The sequence below is a fragment of the Mixophyes fleayi genome, chromosome 1 (assembly GCF_038048845.1).
Source record: "Mixophyes fleayi isolate aMixFle1 chromosome 1, aMixFle1.hap1, whole genome shotgun sequence".
Classification (NCBI taxonomy): Eukaryota; Metazoa; Chordata; class Amphibia; order Anura; family Limnodynastidae; genus Mixophyes; species Mixophyes fleayi.
In genome coordinates this window covers 445,684,948-445,702,434 of record NC_134402.1, presented here as the reverse complement: position 1 = coordinate 445,702,434, position 17,487 = coordinate 445,684,948, and the positions used below count along the sequence as shown (strand labels likewise).

General features: G+C 40.4%; 1 protein-coding gene across 2 annotated transcripts in view; it reads right to left on the bottom strand.

The window, feature by feature from the left end:
• Positions 1 to 848: 848 nt before the first annotated feature.
• The window catches only part of SMAD2 (SMAD family member 2), a 36,635-nt gene continuing 19,996 nt past the window's right edge, over positions 849 to 17,487 (bottom strand). The window contains exons 3-11 of one of the 2 annotated variants that reach the window (XM_075185958.1): positions 10,400 to 10,489; positions 8,800 to 8,993; positions 8,586 to 8,720; positions 7,671 to 7,745; positions 6,835 to 6,888; positions 4,930 to 5,142; positions 4,701 to 4,838; positions 3,348 to 3,492; positions 849 to 2,374 (exon numbers count right to left, since the gene is read on the bottom strand). In XM_075185958.1, coding sequence (XP_075042059.1) covers positions 2,251 to 2,374; positions 3,348 to 3,492; positions 4,701 to 4,838; positions 4,930 to 5,142; positions 6,835 to 6,888; positions 7,671 to 7,745; positions 8,586 to 8,720; positions 8,800 to 8,993; positions 10,400 to 10,489 — 1,168 coding nt within the window. In that variant the 3' untranslated portion in view covers positions 849 to 2,250. The remainder of the gene's footprint in view (positions 2,375 to 3,347; positions 3,493 to 4,700; positions 4,839 to 4,929; positions 5,143 to 6,834; positions 6,889 to 7,670; positions 7,746 to 8,585; positions 8,721 to 8,799; positions 8,994 to 10,399; positions 10,490 to 17,487) is intronic. The other variant, XM_075185966.1, reaches the window with a different exon arrangement.

Below are 17,487 nucleotides of genomic sequence, written 5' to 3'. Positions count from 1 at the left end.
CCACCCAGCTTTCAAGAGTCATGTTACTGGTACTACAGACAGGAGATTATATTTTGTACTGTGCATAACAGTTTTATGTGATTGTTTTCAGGAAATAAAGTTTAAAAGAAAAAAAAAAGTTACGTTTCCTGGAGGTGATGGAAATGGATTCAACACTGTTCTGTAAGATAAAATATTAACTGCAAAACTGTTTCCATTCTTATTGTTCATAATAGTATCCAACCTGAAGTTTAATACATAGGAACCAATAGGAAGGCTTGAGAGCTAAGAGTCTACATAAAGGATAGTTACTCCTTTTATTTTATAATTACTGCTCCAAAATAAGGTTTCAAATCTATTAAGAGTTTTAATAGTTTGTTAAGAGACCTTTTCTACAGCTTTTATTGATGAACCACTGTGAAAAGCTGAACCAGAGCCGGACGTCCCATGTAACTGATAAATGACTTCCATGGTAGACAGAGGTCAGAGTTCTTGGTAAGAGGTAATAAGCGCTTTGCAGTACTGGTGGTTTCATTTGGGATAGAGCGCACCCTAGTGGTCAGTTGTAGAGCAGCACGTCTCCTCTTACTCCACGTGGGCTACGGCACAAAGTAAAATCGACGCAGAAACATCATCTTCACCCATCTTAGGAAACAAAACGACACAACGTGTGAGAATGAAACTTTTTATTAGTGTATTCACATATTCGGCAAATGCAACACGCACAAAGCTTATGTCAAGTTCACAAGTTCTACCAATACACCGATCTACTGGTAAAACTAGTTCACAAAATGTTAAATGCTTTGCCAATTACGGTTTTATGGTTGTCTTTCTGTTGACCATCAAACAGTGTTTTTTGTTTTTTTTCGTTTTTCTTATTAAGGATTGCATCTATGCGCTACAGCAGGGTTCTCAGCTCCGGTCCTCACGTGCCTGTAACAGGACATGGTTTCAGGATTTCCCTAGTCATGCACAGGTGGATAAATCTATTTCGCTGTGTCAGTCACTATTCCAACTTTTCCCCCCAGAGGGAATCCTCAAAATATGACCTGTTGGGGGTTGGGAGGGGGAACTATATAGCGTTCGAAATCCATCATTGTCCACGAATAAGCCTAAATGGATAAAACTGACGCTGGCTGTCACTTTGTTCTGAGAGCAAAACCGTTTCACTAGCTGTACTTACAAAGTACACTACTAGTGTAATCAATGAGAGGAAAAGGCAAACCTGGCGCCGTCATGTTTATAAAAATGACAGACAGCTGCAGAACAATAACTGTGTTAGTAACATGTACACTTTTAAGTCAAGAGTACCCTTTTCTACACAACCTTTGACCCCCCCCCCGCCCGTCCCTAAACGCAGACATCCGTAGAATATAATTCTAAATAATTTCATAGGGTGCAAAATGTAGTGTCCAAGGGTTCACAATAACATGCACTTAAAAATGAATTCCTCCGTTACAGATTGTATTTTTCAAAATCAACAGTTTGCCGTGGATTTATAAAAAATAAAAGAAAGATAAAGAAAGAGGGGGAGATAAAGGGGGAGATTGATCTGAAGTGTGGGGGATTGTAATATGGCAAGTGCATCACTTCCGTATCATAAAAAAAAAAAAAATCTTTGTATTAAAACAATTGTCATCACGGAGCGACGAGACACCAAAAATATGGTATTAAGTCTACATGGCGGATAAGAAAAACACAACTGGAGTAAGGAACATGAGCAAGCAGATGCGGACAACTTATAAAATAGGCAAGGAAAAAAAAACAAAAAACAAAAACATACAGATATGCTATGGGGGATAATAATAGTGGACAAACGTAACCCATGTTTGATTTTGGAACAACTAAAATAAGGAAGCAGACAAGCCCTATTTGGGATCTAAAAATGTATAACTGCAAAACACATTAAACTATACAAGACACGTACTGTAAAGACTACTCATGTTATTGTTAAACCATTCGGACACTCCGTTATATGCCCAATAATACATTAAACGTCCTTTAAAAACATCCCTTCCCAGTAAGGAGTGACTTCACACTGCACTTCCCTCTATGGTATCAGAAACATTATCCAACAAGGTGCTTTATAGTTGATGGAACCTCAAGTGCTGTTTGTCAGGATTTTCTTTTTTTTGGATTGTAAACAGTTCATGGGGACCACACACAAATACTATGACAGACAAGCTGTATTAAGTCTGTTGCCAGGAGATTGAACCTGTAGGTCGTACGGGGGGGAAAAAAATAAAAAAAAATAAAAGAAGGAGGGACCCATTAGGACATGCTTGAGCATCGGACTGAGGGAGAACCCATCTGAGTCAACACTTTGTCCAACCATTGCAAAGGTCCATTCAGGTGAAGCTCAATCCAGCAGGGAGTGCTTGTAACGGTTTGTCGCCTGCAAAATAGGACGGAGCCACTTAGTACATGTAAAAGGCACTGTTGTGTCTATATATAGAGAGATGTACGCAGGGCACCCTGCCTTGGTCACTGCCGCTACGGGCACGGCTCACACCTCAGAATGTTGGCATGGATTGCGGGTTTTTAATTGCAATATTTAAAAACAATACAAAGAAAATATAACAAAGAGAAACAAATTAGAACACAGTTCCAGTTCTACCAAATATACAAGTCTACAAGAAACTGCGTATAAAACGTTAAGCATATAGGCAACGCACAATGTAAATGAATGTCCAAGGTAGCGTGTGGCCCAACCAGACAGGTAAAGAAAATGCTCCGCAAAATTCCTACATATTTAATTCTGCAACTTGTAAAATTTACAGGGCTATCAGATACATGTACCTAGAGGTTGACGTTTATTTTTGGCTCTGATAAAACTTATGCAAAATGTGTGTGGGTTTTATATAGTCTTTTTAGGTCTATAGTACTGGGAGGGTCACCTCCATGTTTCCCATATTAGATGGCGCTCGCTGACATGTAGTCAGCCCGAACCGCTGCCATGACCCTCTGACCTGGGTGTGAATGACATTTACATCGTTTCTCAACAAGTGGGTGAAGAAACATTAGCAGTGTTTCCAGGTTAACGTTTTATTTAATCATTATAATTAGAATCCCTAGGAAGAGATAGAGGTCTACTTATCTGAAGGGGAACGGTAGCCTATTGCCCTGTGGCTATAAATGCCTACGTTTAAAATTATACACTATTAAACATAATTTATTTTAAAGCAGGGATCACTTTAGGACCTAACTCTTTATGTCTACAATTACTGACCTAGTAAAACAAGGTTTGTTTTTGGAGGATTAAGAGACATTTCTCACGCTCTGGTAACAGGTTAAACATAGAAATATAACTAGCCGTGGACAATACAACTGCCCTGTGCTGGCCACAAACATATGAGAAGCTCATGTACCTGTATTCGGCACCCCAGCCTTTTACAAAGCTCATTCTGATGGTGCACATTCTGGTTAGTTGGTAAACGGCTTCGAAGCCCTGGTTCACAGACTGAGCGAGGAGGGCAGCAAACTCCTGGTTATTAAAAATCTTCAGGTTACAGCCTGTAACAAGAGACACAAACAGATACTTAGAGCAAGTAAAACAAACCAGAGATTACGTTTACTAGACCTGCAAGAAGAAGGGAGAGCAAAGCGAGACTTAATCTCCCCCCAGTAAAACAGACGAGTGCAGAAATACGTGCACGGAACAGTTTTTGCAGCAATTGTCCAGTATTGTTACACTGCTCAGTTGTTAGATGCTTAGATCTGCATGACACTCTTATGCAATGTTTGGACAGAATAAAGATTATACAAGATATATTCTTCCATTAGATTACCCTAAATACATGCAGCACTAAATCATATATAGGCGATTGAGATATATTCAGTGGCCTACAACAAAGTCATCATATTCTGTTATTTTCTGTGGACACACACAATGATATAACAAAACCATCACCTGGTGTCGGCACAGTGTAAATAAAAGATGGTATATAATCATTATTTTGTTTCTTTGGTGAGCAGCAAACAGCATCACCAGAGACTACCCGTGTGATATCACCTCAGACAAAGGAGGATAAATGTTTCTCGAATTATGCCAGCACAACAATTGTCATCGCTGCAGAAGGGATTCTGGTTGACTCACGTTTAAAGGATAATTCCACCCAAAACTACATCATGAAAGTGATGGACGGTGAGCTCACAGGGGAGGGGGGCAGACGGACAGACCATACAGACGTTAGGGGACTGGTTGATCAGTGACCAACAAGTGAGATCTTCTTCTCCTCTTGATCTCCACCCATAACGTTTGGGGTTTTTCTTTTCCTGTTTTGGGTGGATTTATCCTTTAAATGTAATTATAAAAATAACCTTGAAATATGGAGATAAGGTACAAATTTATACCAAGAGAGTTCACCTTCACTTGTTGCATGGCGTAAATTAACGTCTATAAGGCTTGAAAAAGTAGCAGACGGAGAGATGAAAAATTGTTTGTATGTAAGAGACTGTGGCCGCCCGCACTGGCTGTATTATATCCAAGAGCTGACAATGTGTGGTGGTGAACGCTAGCCTGAGATTACATTGTTATACATAAACACCATCTCTGGGCCTGTGCTTTCTGTGGCCAAGAAGAGGACTGTACAGGGCATATAAAGGTCAGTATGGAGTATAGAAGAGAGACAACAGTGATGAGATGGGGAGGGCTAGAAGTGGAGTAAATCAAGTAAACGCAGACAGATGGAAAACAAACAACTATCCCGGACAAGACTCACCTGGCGGAATCTTACATACAGTCGCTGGATGCCAACCATACCGCTGGTTACAATTTGGACTCTGGACAAATATAGCACTATCACTGAGGCACTCTGCAAACACTTCTCCCCCGATGTAATACAACCGCACTCCTCTTCCTGTATGAGCGAAAGAGATCGTCACAGGCGGGCCGACTCAAAGCGCTAAACCTGTTCGCAGACCGATTTAATATAGCCAAGATTACGATACCTATATGGCGCCTGGTCATTTCCACTGTGGCATTCCGGTTCACGTTGGACAGTAAACCTAAACAGAATCTCTCCGAATTTGATGGATCTGTGAAGCCGTCCACTGTGAGCGAAGGCTGCGACGCGTGAAAGGTTTCTCCTACTCGCTGGTTCAGCTCGTAATAAGCTATTGAACACCAGAAAGCTGGCTCAGAATACGTAACAGGTTGCAGATCTGCGGGAGATAAAAACAGAATCAAAAGACAGCTACAAGATGTTATCCGCCGGCATTAGACATCAGTTGTCCAATAAGGTGGCGAATAAGAATAAAACAAAGTCAATTCATAGTGATAAGGCTCAGCAGAGCAAGGACACACCTGGAATAATAATGGTGTGTGAAGCCTTTCATTATAACAAGGAAAATAGTGTGGCGATAAATCACAAATCTAAAAGAGTCATGACGCTCATGGTCATTACATCTTAATGTATACCTTAATCACAGCCATAAAAGGAGTGGGCTTACCTAAGGTTCAGGTTATATAGATATTATATACAAGTTAACCCGTGCATGATACTCATGCATTCTAGTCAAATCAAACTACTTAAGGTGTTAAAAAGGTTCTTGTCATGCATTTGGGCCTAGCCCAGGCCTCCTCAGGGGAAGAGCGTTACTTCCCAACGCAAGCGCCCTTTTTAATGTGTGTTCATGAGGTAAAATTACCTCACGAAAATGAGTTTGACCCCTCAACTCATAAATTTAGCCTTTACTACCCCTCCCACGGGGGGATGATGGAAGTTACGGACTTCACTATTCTAAGTTTTTGGGCAAATAATGTCAGTATACCAAATTTCAGGTCAATTGGATGAGCCCTTTCTGAGAAAATAGTTTTTTCCACACACACACACACACACGCCGCTAGGCTTTTACTTTTATATATTAGATAAGGCTAAGAATTTAGTAGGTCAGTGTATAACTCCGCCCAGCAGGTAGCACTGCAGCTTGTTTTTTTTTTTTTTTTTTTACACACAGACTAACACACGCCGCTAGGCTTTTATATTATAGATGGAGCCAAGTACTCCACAGGCACAAGGATATAATGACAGATGTAAACTCTCACAGCTCCGCTCCAACATTTAATTGGTGAGCAGTGGTCTGCATGTCCTGGTTATACCGTGGTGTGGAATGCGTCTGGTACTACATATGTAGACATATTGGGCCCGATTCAGTTTGGTTCGGAAAGGAAAAGAGTAACTTTAAACCTTGGCAAAACCATGTTGTTTTGGAGGGGGAAAACAAATTTAAAATGTGAGGACAGATTTATAATTAGGTTTGAGTATTTCTTAGATTAACTTTTAATGTCAGTGTTTAAATAAAGCTATCAAGTATTTGCATCCTACTTAAAAAAACAGCCAGTATTTAGTATTTTCCTTCTGTACAAAATAAACTCATTTGCACCCTTCTCATTGCAACATGGTTTTGCCAGTGTTCAGAGTTACTCATTTTATTGCTTTACTTTCCTTAATGAACCAGGCCCATTGTGTAACGTTTATTCATGTAAATATATTAAATCTGACCAATAAGTGCAAACAATCACCAGACAGGTCTGAGGGGTGGTCGCTCTGTGCAGACCCTCAACAACAGACACTTTACTCCACTTACATCATACATCCTTTTGTATTAGGGTAGTGTAAAAGGATCCCGCCTCAATAAGACAGAAAACAAGCAGCGTTATTAGAAGTTCTGTTATCTCTATGCATGAGTATATACATCTAAAAGGAAAGCAGACCACCATTAAATATGTCCCTAGTAGCATGAATGGGGGATACATGGGGGCTGCCAGTCAGGCTGTTGGTTGGAGTTACGCCCTCTAGTGGTCACTGATGCCAGGGTGTGAGCACACAATGACGGACTGAGTATCTGACTTACCCAGGCTGTGATTGACTGGAGAGAGTGTACTAGGAGAAAGCTCGGCTGGTGACCCTGTATAGAAAGATTCAGGGATTAACCGACATGTGTCATGTAGTCATCTTACATCTAACACAGTCTGCAGCTCGTACAGATCCGAGGTGCTGTCAAGTACCCTCCTCTCCCCCAACAGGTCATTCGTTATCTGACAGCGGGCGTCATTCCCAGCACTTGGGCTGTCCATAAACACAACAGGAGCGAGAGTCTGCACACCGCCTGCCCTGGGATATGACAGAGCTATACACGGCCATAGAGGAAACAGTTCTAGGTAAGTCACATTTGCAACCATTAAATAGATTACTTTCTTTTTTGCTGCTTTGCTTAACAGTTGTGGATTTAGTCCTTCACGGATGAATCCCCCCAACTGGTTCGGTCAGATATCCTGCAGATCAGTAGATAGTGGACAATTGGAGGCATGAGAGGAGGGTGAAGAAGCTGATCTTGGTAGTCTAACATTAGAAGAAGGGATTATTTATATAATATAATGTGTTCTACTCCCTCCTAACTCCTAACCAGTGAGCACAATACAATGTACAGGACATATTACAGACCACCAGGCTGAACGCATCCCAGAGAGGCTGCTGCATGTGCCAAGATCATACAGGTCATTGCATCTTACTCTAACTACACTGGCTTTTCACATTACAAATGTCCCAAACAACAATAAAAACATTTATATAATAATTTTTATACAAATGTATATGAGGTATGAGATTCATTTCTCACTGCACCAAAAACCCCATAAACAGTGCAAGAAACTTTTTTTTTTTTTAAAAAAGAATAAAGTTTTTCCGTACCTGTGTCCATGCTTTGGTTAAGTTGCTGATCGCTTGTTTCCCCATCTTCACTAATGTATCCCGGAGGTGGGGTTTCTACAGAAACGTATTAATTAGCACAGAACATACCATGTACTATATATGTACACCGTGCATTTATAGCCATCTACACACATGAATTACTGGTCTGCATAACGCTGGTACCTTTACTATTAGGAGAGTCAGAATCAGCCCCGGATAACTCAGCCATATAAGGGATAATGTTTCAGCCAGAAGCCTTACGAGGGTTATAGTGGAGATGTAGGAAATAAATGCTGGTTTGATAATAAAACAGCCGAGCCTCATAGGTCTGGGAACTTTCAAAAGGGCAAACTATGTTTTGTATTGATTGCTGGCAATTGGATTAGCGAGGCCCTGGGTTTTACACGTAAGGGTAGAGACGTACTTCCAAGGTTGGCAGAAATCCTGATAGTAACTTTCTCTCCTATTCTGGCACTGAGTCACAAATGACCCAGACAGGCACTAAACCTGCGCCTGCGTTACTGTGGGCAAACAGGCTCGGATGCCACCAATCACAGGACAAGATTGGTTGCCATCTCATTACTTTGGTGTTAGAGTGATAACCCACGATGATATGAGGGGTAAAAAGCAGCTACAAACCAGCACATAACTTATGTCTAAGGTGTAAAAGACCTTACATTACTACGACACATTTTCCCAGCGGTTTGGAGGGTGAGAAGCTGGGCTGAAACCTGGCTGGGTCGTAGAACTGTATATTAGTGAGGTGGCTGAGCTCATCACAGTAACGGTGTTAAGCGTAAATCCAGCTAAAAGCTGACAATGTACATCAAGACACAATCACTGACCATCCAGAGACCTGTTATAAAGGGGATATTTATTACAAATGCGGCGGCATCAGACGGTCTAAGCGTTTACCTGGTATATAGTTGCTCTGGGGTTCTATTCCTGCAGGAAAGTTAGTGTTTTCCGGAATGGAATGCGTGTAGTCATCAAGAGGCGGGAGTTCCGTTAAGATCTCTGTGTGCCGCGGCACTAATACAGGTGGTAACACTACAGGACAAGACGTCATGTTTAATTAATGTCCACTTCTCCCCAAGACGTCACATCCGGTGCTCAATCATCTACTTACCTGGAGTCTCCACTCTCTGATAGTGATAAGGGTTGACACATACTTCGTCTTTCTTAAGATTAAAAGCATATTCACAATTTTCAATCGCTTTCAATTCGTGGTGACTGTGAAGGTCAGGCCAGCGCCAGAGGCGGCAATAGATTACGTGCGGTAAGCCTTTACGGTGGGACACTTGCAGGCGGCCGTCCAGAGACCTGGGCGTCACAAAAAGGGATATTAAAAGAGAAAAGAAAAAGAAAAGAAAAAAGTTTTATGGATATCATCGCATTGGACGTGCAAAGACTGAAGAGAAAGAAGATGGTGGTATCACAACATACAAAAAGCGTACAGAAAAAGCCAAGCTGCTCCACATTCACCAAGAACCAAGTGGCACAGGGCTGTGGTTATACAGACCCACCGCTCGCACACAGCACACACACACTCACCCGGCAGAAGACAATTAGTGGAGAGGAAGAAAAATAAAAATTAAGATACACTTGAAAGAGATATGCACGGTAGCAGCTGAGATCGTATACAGAGAAGCCGTGGCAAACGGATGCTAGATCGTCATGCAAACAAAGACCGCAGCAGCACTGAAGAAACAGGAACAGAAGCAAGCCGTAAAAGCAAGACACTGACATTTATCCTATGCTTACAGGAGCTGGCAGCTTATTGCACAGCCGAACCTCGGGATAAAGAGAATCGACCGTTCCCGTACCACCCAGTTATCCGTTCTACCTACACTCATCACAACTCCAAAGCCTACACGCTAGCATGGAAGCGGACAAGACTATCAGCCAGAGGGTGCATTTAGGAAAAGCATTGCAGGAGAGGGAAAGGAACAATAAAATAATAAAAAAGAAGCTCTCTAACCCAAATTTTATTGGACATGTAAAACAGAATTTAAAACCCCCTATAAATCTCTTGAAACATATTGGACCACAAAGACTAACTGCATATGTACATACACAAATGCAGATGTAAATGGTTATGAAATGAACAAAATAAGAGACAAAATAAAATTTGAAAACAAAACAAAAACTTAAACACAAACCAAGAAATATCTGGTACTGTTTGAAGCATGGAACTGTTGACTAATTCTGACAAAAGAATTGTGGAATGATGGGTTGAGTAATAAGGTCTAAGACTATGCTTTGGGGTCTGTTTGTGCAATTCATGAGGCGTACTGATGTGAACTGAATTAAAGTGTACTCGATGCCGACTCACAGCGGAGGCAGCCATATTGGTCACAGAACCAATATTCCCAAGAACTCAGCCTTCAGATGCACAAACTAGTGACGTCACTTAACGCCTTGGTGACTTTACCGGTTCACAGCTAATGGGACAGCCGGGATTTTGGTTGAGCCCACAAGGCGGCTACTTCCGCTGAGCACAGGCAACAGGTACGCCTTAAAAGTTACATTCCGTTGGTCAAAACATCAGCAAGTAAATGAAATAAAAAGGAAAAACACAAAGTAACATCCAAAATGTAGTTTTTAAGCACCGTTAAATTTATTTCAGAAGAAGAAGCATCAGCGATACAGCCGCCCCCCGCCCCTCATCTAAAAACTCTCCCCCCCCTCCTCCCCGAGCTCTATGCGACAGAGTGCAAAATATTCACCTGGTTTGTTCAGAGAAGCTGTAAAGGGCTGTGGTATCCCACTGATCTATGGTATTTGGTGTACTCAGTCCCCAAATTTCAGAGCAAGTGCTGTGCATAAAATTGAAAAACAAAAATTGATGTGAACATGGAAGCATGGTTATTTGATATACCATGATGTCAAAACATGGAGTAATGTACAGAGCACTTCCTTCACATATAAAGATACAAAGAATGGCATCGTTAGTGTAAAGGAAGGGGTTAAATGGAATAAAGTGATTGGAAGGAAGCTATGACAATGTTGAAAGCTGAACACAGAGGAGCTGAGATGTGATGGGGGGGCGAGGACCTCCGTTCATCGCCTCCCCCCAAATGTAAGCGGAACATGATTGACAAACACAAGTCATGGAGTCACATGAACGGACAGAAGGCGGATTGTCCTGCGAGAAGGGAGGGGGTACTCGATATACAAGTTATACAACTCTGCCCACAGTTACCATAACTCACAGCCAGAAATAATTTTTCAAATAACCGCACAGAGGAAAATCTATATTACACACAGTGGAGAGGAAACACGCAGCACAGAACAACAAACCTGAACACATCTGTAAAGGGTACTCTCTTATTGGTAGGTTTGCTATAGGAGGAGCAAAATATAGGTGGTCTTCATTAAAACCTTGCTCCTCCAAACACAGTAATACACCCACCACCAAAATCATATAAACAGCAGTAATACAACTTCCGGTTCCCAAAATATATTTCACCAATCACAATGTGTCTGAAGGGACGACCTCCACTGATCAGGGAATGAACAGCGCTTGCGTTTTACAATGCATCGGAGGAGGGCACCAAAAGATCAAATATATAGTTTCTATGACTGTGGTCAGTATTCCTCCTGTTCTTTCTTCCCCAGTGTATTCAGAGCCAGCTCCCTGGACCAGCACTCAAACGTACCACAAAACATCAGCAGTAAGATAGGTCATCTGAAGACATTACATATTGGAAGAACACACAGCACCCTCCCAACCTAACCATCCAATGATCACTGCATGTGGAGTACGATCGCACCAGCAATACATGCACTAGGTCTCTCAGTCCTGTACCCCTAATAACATACAGACGTGAGGTTAAGATTAACAAAGTACATAAGGAGATAAGCTACACACCTCACAGGGTCACCTCTTCCAGTTTGTGAGGAAACATCTATCAGTGTAATCATCGCACGTTGAGTCATATATTATGTAACTTACATGCGGCCATAAGAGACATAGGGTACAATATAGGCTGAGAAGTACACTAGTGAAGCTATAGGCTCGATAGGCCAAGGAGAGATTATTTTGCCTGCGATAGACATTGCCCTATACGTACTACACCAAACAAACAAAAACAAAGAATTAAGGGTTCTCCATCAATGTTGATGGAGAATGATTTGAAGCTCTTATCTGCATTTACTACAGGGGAATGTATATACGCTGGACATAATTTTATGCTATCCCTGCTTGTGACCGCCTCCCCATTTCAGTCTGTATAATTTCATCTTACATCACACCCCCCTGCGACCAGTATAGAACTTGCTATTAGAACTTGACAGGACAGGTTTTGGAGCAGATATGGAGCTTGCGGGTCAGAGACAGACAGCAGCACTTTGTTTGCAGAGTTTACATGGCCCACAGTCCGTAATACCTTTATAGACGCCAATGTGGTCATCAAAAGTGGAACTACTAATCTCTCAATATTGACTTAAACTCAGAGCTCGTGTGCCTTTTACAAAAGTCTTAACTGTCTAGGTTACTGTAAATTAGGAGAACAAGCATTATACAGAGAGAAGAGTATATGTCGGAAATAAAGACTAACCTAAATGTATTTTTAATTTCTGAAACATTATGAGCAGTAGTTTATAATATATTTCATTTACTATTTTCAGAGATTCTCAATAATAACAAGTGAAGAGCTTTTGCCAATACTTCAAAGAGCATCATTTTTACAACTGGCGTTTGTAGGGCAGACAGGACAAAGCAACGGACCCAACATGACCAAACAAGAACTATGCAGAATAAGTGACCATGTGAAATAAAATGAAAAATAATCATACATAGGGTTTTCAAACATATTAATGATATTGAGACTAAAGCTGACAAACTACTTATGTTTGGCAGAAAGAAATTGGAGACCCCAAAACACTTATTTTGAGGCATCACACAGGTATAGCTTGGACCCTGAAACCTACTAGATAAATGTCTTAAAGATGGATTCACTGCTTACAGAGGTTATTCAGACTGCATTCAAAAGAGTCGACTGTGGGTTAACAAAAGGGTTTACACCAGTGTTGTGCTGTATACATTTTTATTCATGTCAATGGCCCATTCATTTCAATAGAGTTGCACATTACATGTAGAAGGCCCACTGAAACGAGAAAGGCCTTTGACATTAGTGGGGACTCGCATAATGGCCATTTGTTTTTCCTACATTAAGAGATATTTGATTAACCTCTATGTGCGAGTCCCTGAACAACCACATCATCATTGCCAGAGTGGCTTTAGGTAGTCCTGAGCAATCCTGTTCACTGTTAGGCGACGAGGCTCCTAGAGAGCAGTTTGCAGTGGCTCTTTTTATTCCCGTGGATAACAAGAAGATTTCCCTGGATCACAGCTGATTTGTTTTAAATCAGGCCTGTCCAACCTGCGGCCCTCCAGATGTTGTGAAACTACAAGTCCCGGCATGCCCTTCCAGCTATCAACAGGTTGTCTACTGGCAAAGCATGCTGGGGCTTATAGTTTCACAACACCTGGAGGGCCGCAGGTTGGACAGGCCTGCTTTAAATCATTCATGTGTATTGGTTTGTAGATTTCCTTTTAAATAACGTAAAAAAACCAATGATTTAGCCATTTGTACTTACATATGGGACTGGTATGCGATGGTAAATAATGTATGACCGTTCATAGCTTTCTGTTGGAGCCGATTCACTTGGACCCCTTTTGGTTTTTAAATATTAAGACCTTTTTCCTAAATATTAGCAATTAATTGTACAAGGAAATAATTGAAGACCAAGTTCTTTCACAGAGAAGCAACTTGGATTTTAGTGATAGACTTATTCTCCTGCAGAAAATGTACCACTGTACTAGCTTCATACCCTGAACGGTGTATCACTACCTTCCTAAGAACGGAGCCTCGTGCCTCAGTGAGGTTGATACGCTTTTAAAGACAAAACAAAAGATCGTCTCATGAACCAACCCTTTAAGAACTTTGTTTTCAAATGTGTTTAAATCTCTTGATTGTAGATGACCCCTAGCATTTTTTCTCAAATATTTGTGCAGCCACAAAGCAAACAGAGATAATAGACATGATTACACAACCTGAGACACAAGAGGAGACGGTAAACATATACTGGATTTTTCGGAGAAATGCCAAGTGCAATTAACTGACAGACAGGAACAAATTTAATTATATTTTTATGGGATACAATTATCTTGAGGTGACTGTCTCTTAGATCTCCTGGCTGGATAGCAGGAGCTTCTCGCCCTCCATACTTCCTACCACTGCCTCTACAAAACTACTTGATAAAAAAAGGACCCATACCCTTTGTTTTCGTGTATTTAGTTTACCTTGTATGTCCCTGTTTTATGTAATCCCTGTTTTCCGAACTGCCTGATTGAGACAGATGACGGAGCCGACTTCATACTCAGCTGCAGCCTACAACGAATATGACCTTGTTTTAGCTTCCAGATCACCCCACAGCACTGACGATGGGGGTACAAAGGGGGTACCACACACACTTCTGGAAGCAACTTGTCTGAGAAACCATGTTTAATGCCCAGGACAGGGAACTCTACATTCTACAAGTTGATCTTCACTGCTTCAACTGTTCCTTTGCTGAAGGATCAGCAGGGTGGCACAGTGGTTAGTACTGCTGCCACACAATCTCCCAAGGTCATGAGTTTGATTCCAACCAGGGCTCCTATTTGTGTGGAGTTTGTATGTTCTCCCCGTGTTTGCAGGTTTTCCTCCCACAGCCCAAAAACATACTGGTAGATTAAATGGCTGTGGACAATAGTGTGTGTGTTTGCTTGGTAGGGAATTTAGAGTGTAAGCTCCAATGGGACAGGCTTTACATATTCTCTGTACCGCTTGGTATAATATATAAACAAGGATCAGTTCAGTGCCCAACTGTGGCAAAAATTACAAAACCACTGATTAATTAGTTTGAATATTAGTTCAACAATTATATCACAGGCAAAACGTTTCCTGTTTAGAAAATACACCAATCCAATATTAACACAAAGTCTGGGCATTACTCCTGTGACCAATGGGGTCATTTAGAGTCTATTACTTTTAATCATTAGCCAAGATTAACTATATTATTTATATATTTTGTTTGGACATCTGTGACCAGCTTAAAGGGGCGCTAACGGAATCTGACAGATGTATATATTTTACCACTTGTGACAATGGCATTTTTTTCTTTTTACCAATTTAAAAAATGTGATGGAATTTTTTTCACCGCTTGAAAAAAACAAACAACAACCCACCAGACAAGGGTATATACTGATTTATTAGTCATATAGCAATAATCATGTATACCAATGCCCACCACAATCTCAGAACATTATATATACAGTTCAGCTATGGCCCCAAGAATCCAGTGTTGTCTAACAGCCCATGATCAGATACACAAACATGTTTGTGTATGTCCCACAACATAACTCTATTAATATAAAAAAATATGAACTCATGGGCTTGGATACTTCCTCTTTTATGCAGATTATTACAATCTAAGGGCGACAAAGGCCCTCTAAGCTTTTATTCATACACAAACCAGGTTGTTAGTACAGTAGAAATGAGCTTTATTTAGGCCTTTGGCCTGGATCAGGTAATAGCCATGCATTGATGATATGTACTATCATCTGTGGCACTACTACATACAGATAACAGAAAAAGGATGTAACATCAACGTGCGCTACACAAAAATTCTTCTCACTATTGTGACATCTATAACAATATAACAAATAATTAAAAAAAAAAAAACATTTGAAATATAGAAAGTTCAATAACTTTTTTTTTTAAATGCAGAGAGATTCTTTCCACCTCAATAAACTATTCTTCAGTTGAAGGTACCAGTTGTATATAGGATAGAAAAAGCATAAAAACAAACAAAAACAAAATAAAAAAACAGTGGGGAATTCAATTCCCCCTGAATTAGCGCAGCGTTAAATCCATTACGGTTATTATGGTAAATTTAACCCGGCTTTCGGCGTTTAATCTTCCGTAATAACGGTATTTAAGCGCAGGCTGCATTACTTTTTACAGTAACGCGGCCAACTGAATTAGTGCAATACGTTTTTGATCACGTAGTATGATGTCACACATCCTAGAAGTGATGTAAACACTTCATATCAAAGAATGTTTCTAAATACAGATCAATTTCTGTTATCATTAGTACACTATAAAAAGTAACCAAGGGCTAGATTTACTAAGCTGCGGGTTTGAAAAAGTGGTGATTTTGCCAACAACAACCAATCAGATTAGATTCTAGCTGTCATTTATTTAGTGCTTTCTACAAAATGACAGCTAGAATCTGATTGGTTGCTATAGGCAACATCCCCACTTTTTTAAACCTGCAGCTTAGTAAATCTAGCCCCAAGTGTCTTATAAACTGATCAAAATCCTATCACCACTTGTGAGAAAGAGGTTTGTTCTGGGGATATAATCCCCTTTTGTAAATGGGTTTACTTCAAATACAGTGGTTATCTGGTATCTCAATATTGTAGATTCTCCATATAACGTGTCTGAGGGAAGTGGGTCACTCCCGCATGCAGGATGTGTATATAGAAAGAGGTATATATATCGTGTATTACCTTAAAACAGTATTATTCAATAAAAACGAAAAACAGACACACTCTAAAAATAGACAAGATATGTTATCTCCAAAAACGTAGAAGTGAAGGAACTGGCCGCCTACCAGAGCTTGTGAATAACAAACTCCTATATACAGAGTACCCGATAGGGCTGCAGAACACCAGCAAGAGCAGTCTAATAGTATACAGGAGATTTGAGCCTCCTGGGTCTTGGTCAAGGCATATCCTGTGTGTGCCGGCGCTCCACTACAGCGGCATATTTGAGTAATACAAATTGCTCAAAATTACTAAAATAATATACAGAATATAATCAATATCATCATTGGATCTCTACAGAGAAATTACCAACTTATAAGAAGGAAATTTACATTAAAAACACATTAACGAAGAGCTCGGTCCTAAGAGAGGGAATACTCTTGGGCTACTAGGTACGTTACTGTGCCAGCAATAATTTATTGCAATGGTTCTGATGTGTGACTTTTGGCTATAACACGTACCTTTTGATATATGGTTGTGTTCCTCACCCACTATGTACCCCCCCCCCCTACCCCATTTTGTTTTTATTGTCCTTCCTTTCCTCCCATTTTTATTTTTGCACCCCTTCAAAAACTAATAAAAACTTTCTAAAAGTTAAAAACACATTAACGAATGATGATCTTGTGAATGTAAACAAAAAGGTCCCGATCATGTGACCTTCACTCTGCAATCGAATATGATGTGTAATAAAGTAATGTGTACACTATGAAATTTGGCAACATATGAATATATGGCATAAAATAATTATGGGCATATTGAGAACTAATTAAATAGGTCTTGATTTTAGTATCCTAAAAACTGAACAAAAAACGATTGCGGACATATTGACCGCACATCGCGTGATTATTGAATCGGGAGACATAAGATACTTTCTGTATTGTACCTGTAGAACTTTTATATAAGGGCAATACTGCAAAATGTATAGTTTAAAAGTAACCATGGTAAATATATTTGTGTGATTATGGTATGTTTTCCGCTAGCTAGGGGACGCTAAATAAAAACCTTTCGTAGGGTAGATCAAATTAAAAAGTGACTTCCGGCTAAACGCAATGAGGCATGTTATGGAGGTGTACACAGACTTCATGTGCTACCTGTAAACTAGAGAAACTCATCAACAAACATAACACGCAAAACAGCCGGCACCTGTGACACGTATGTTCATATGTTGTAAAACCTACACCCACGTAGAATGGATCAGCTGCTGTATTTGGGAGCTGCAGT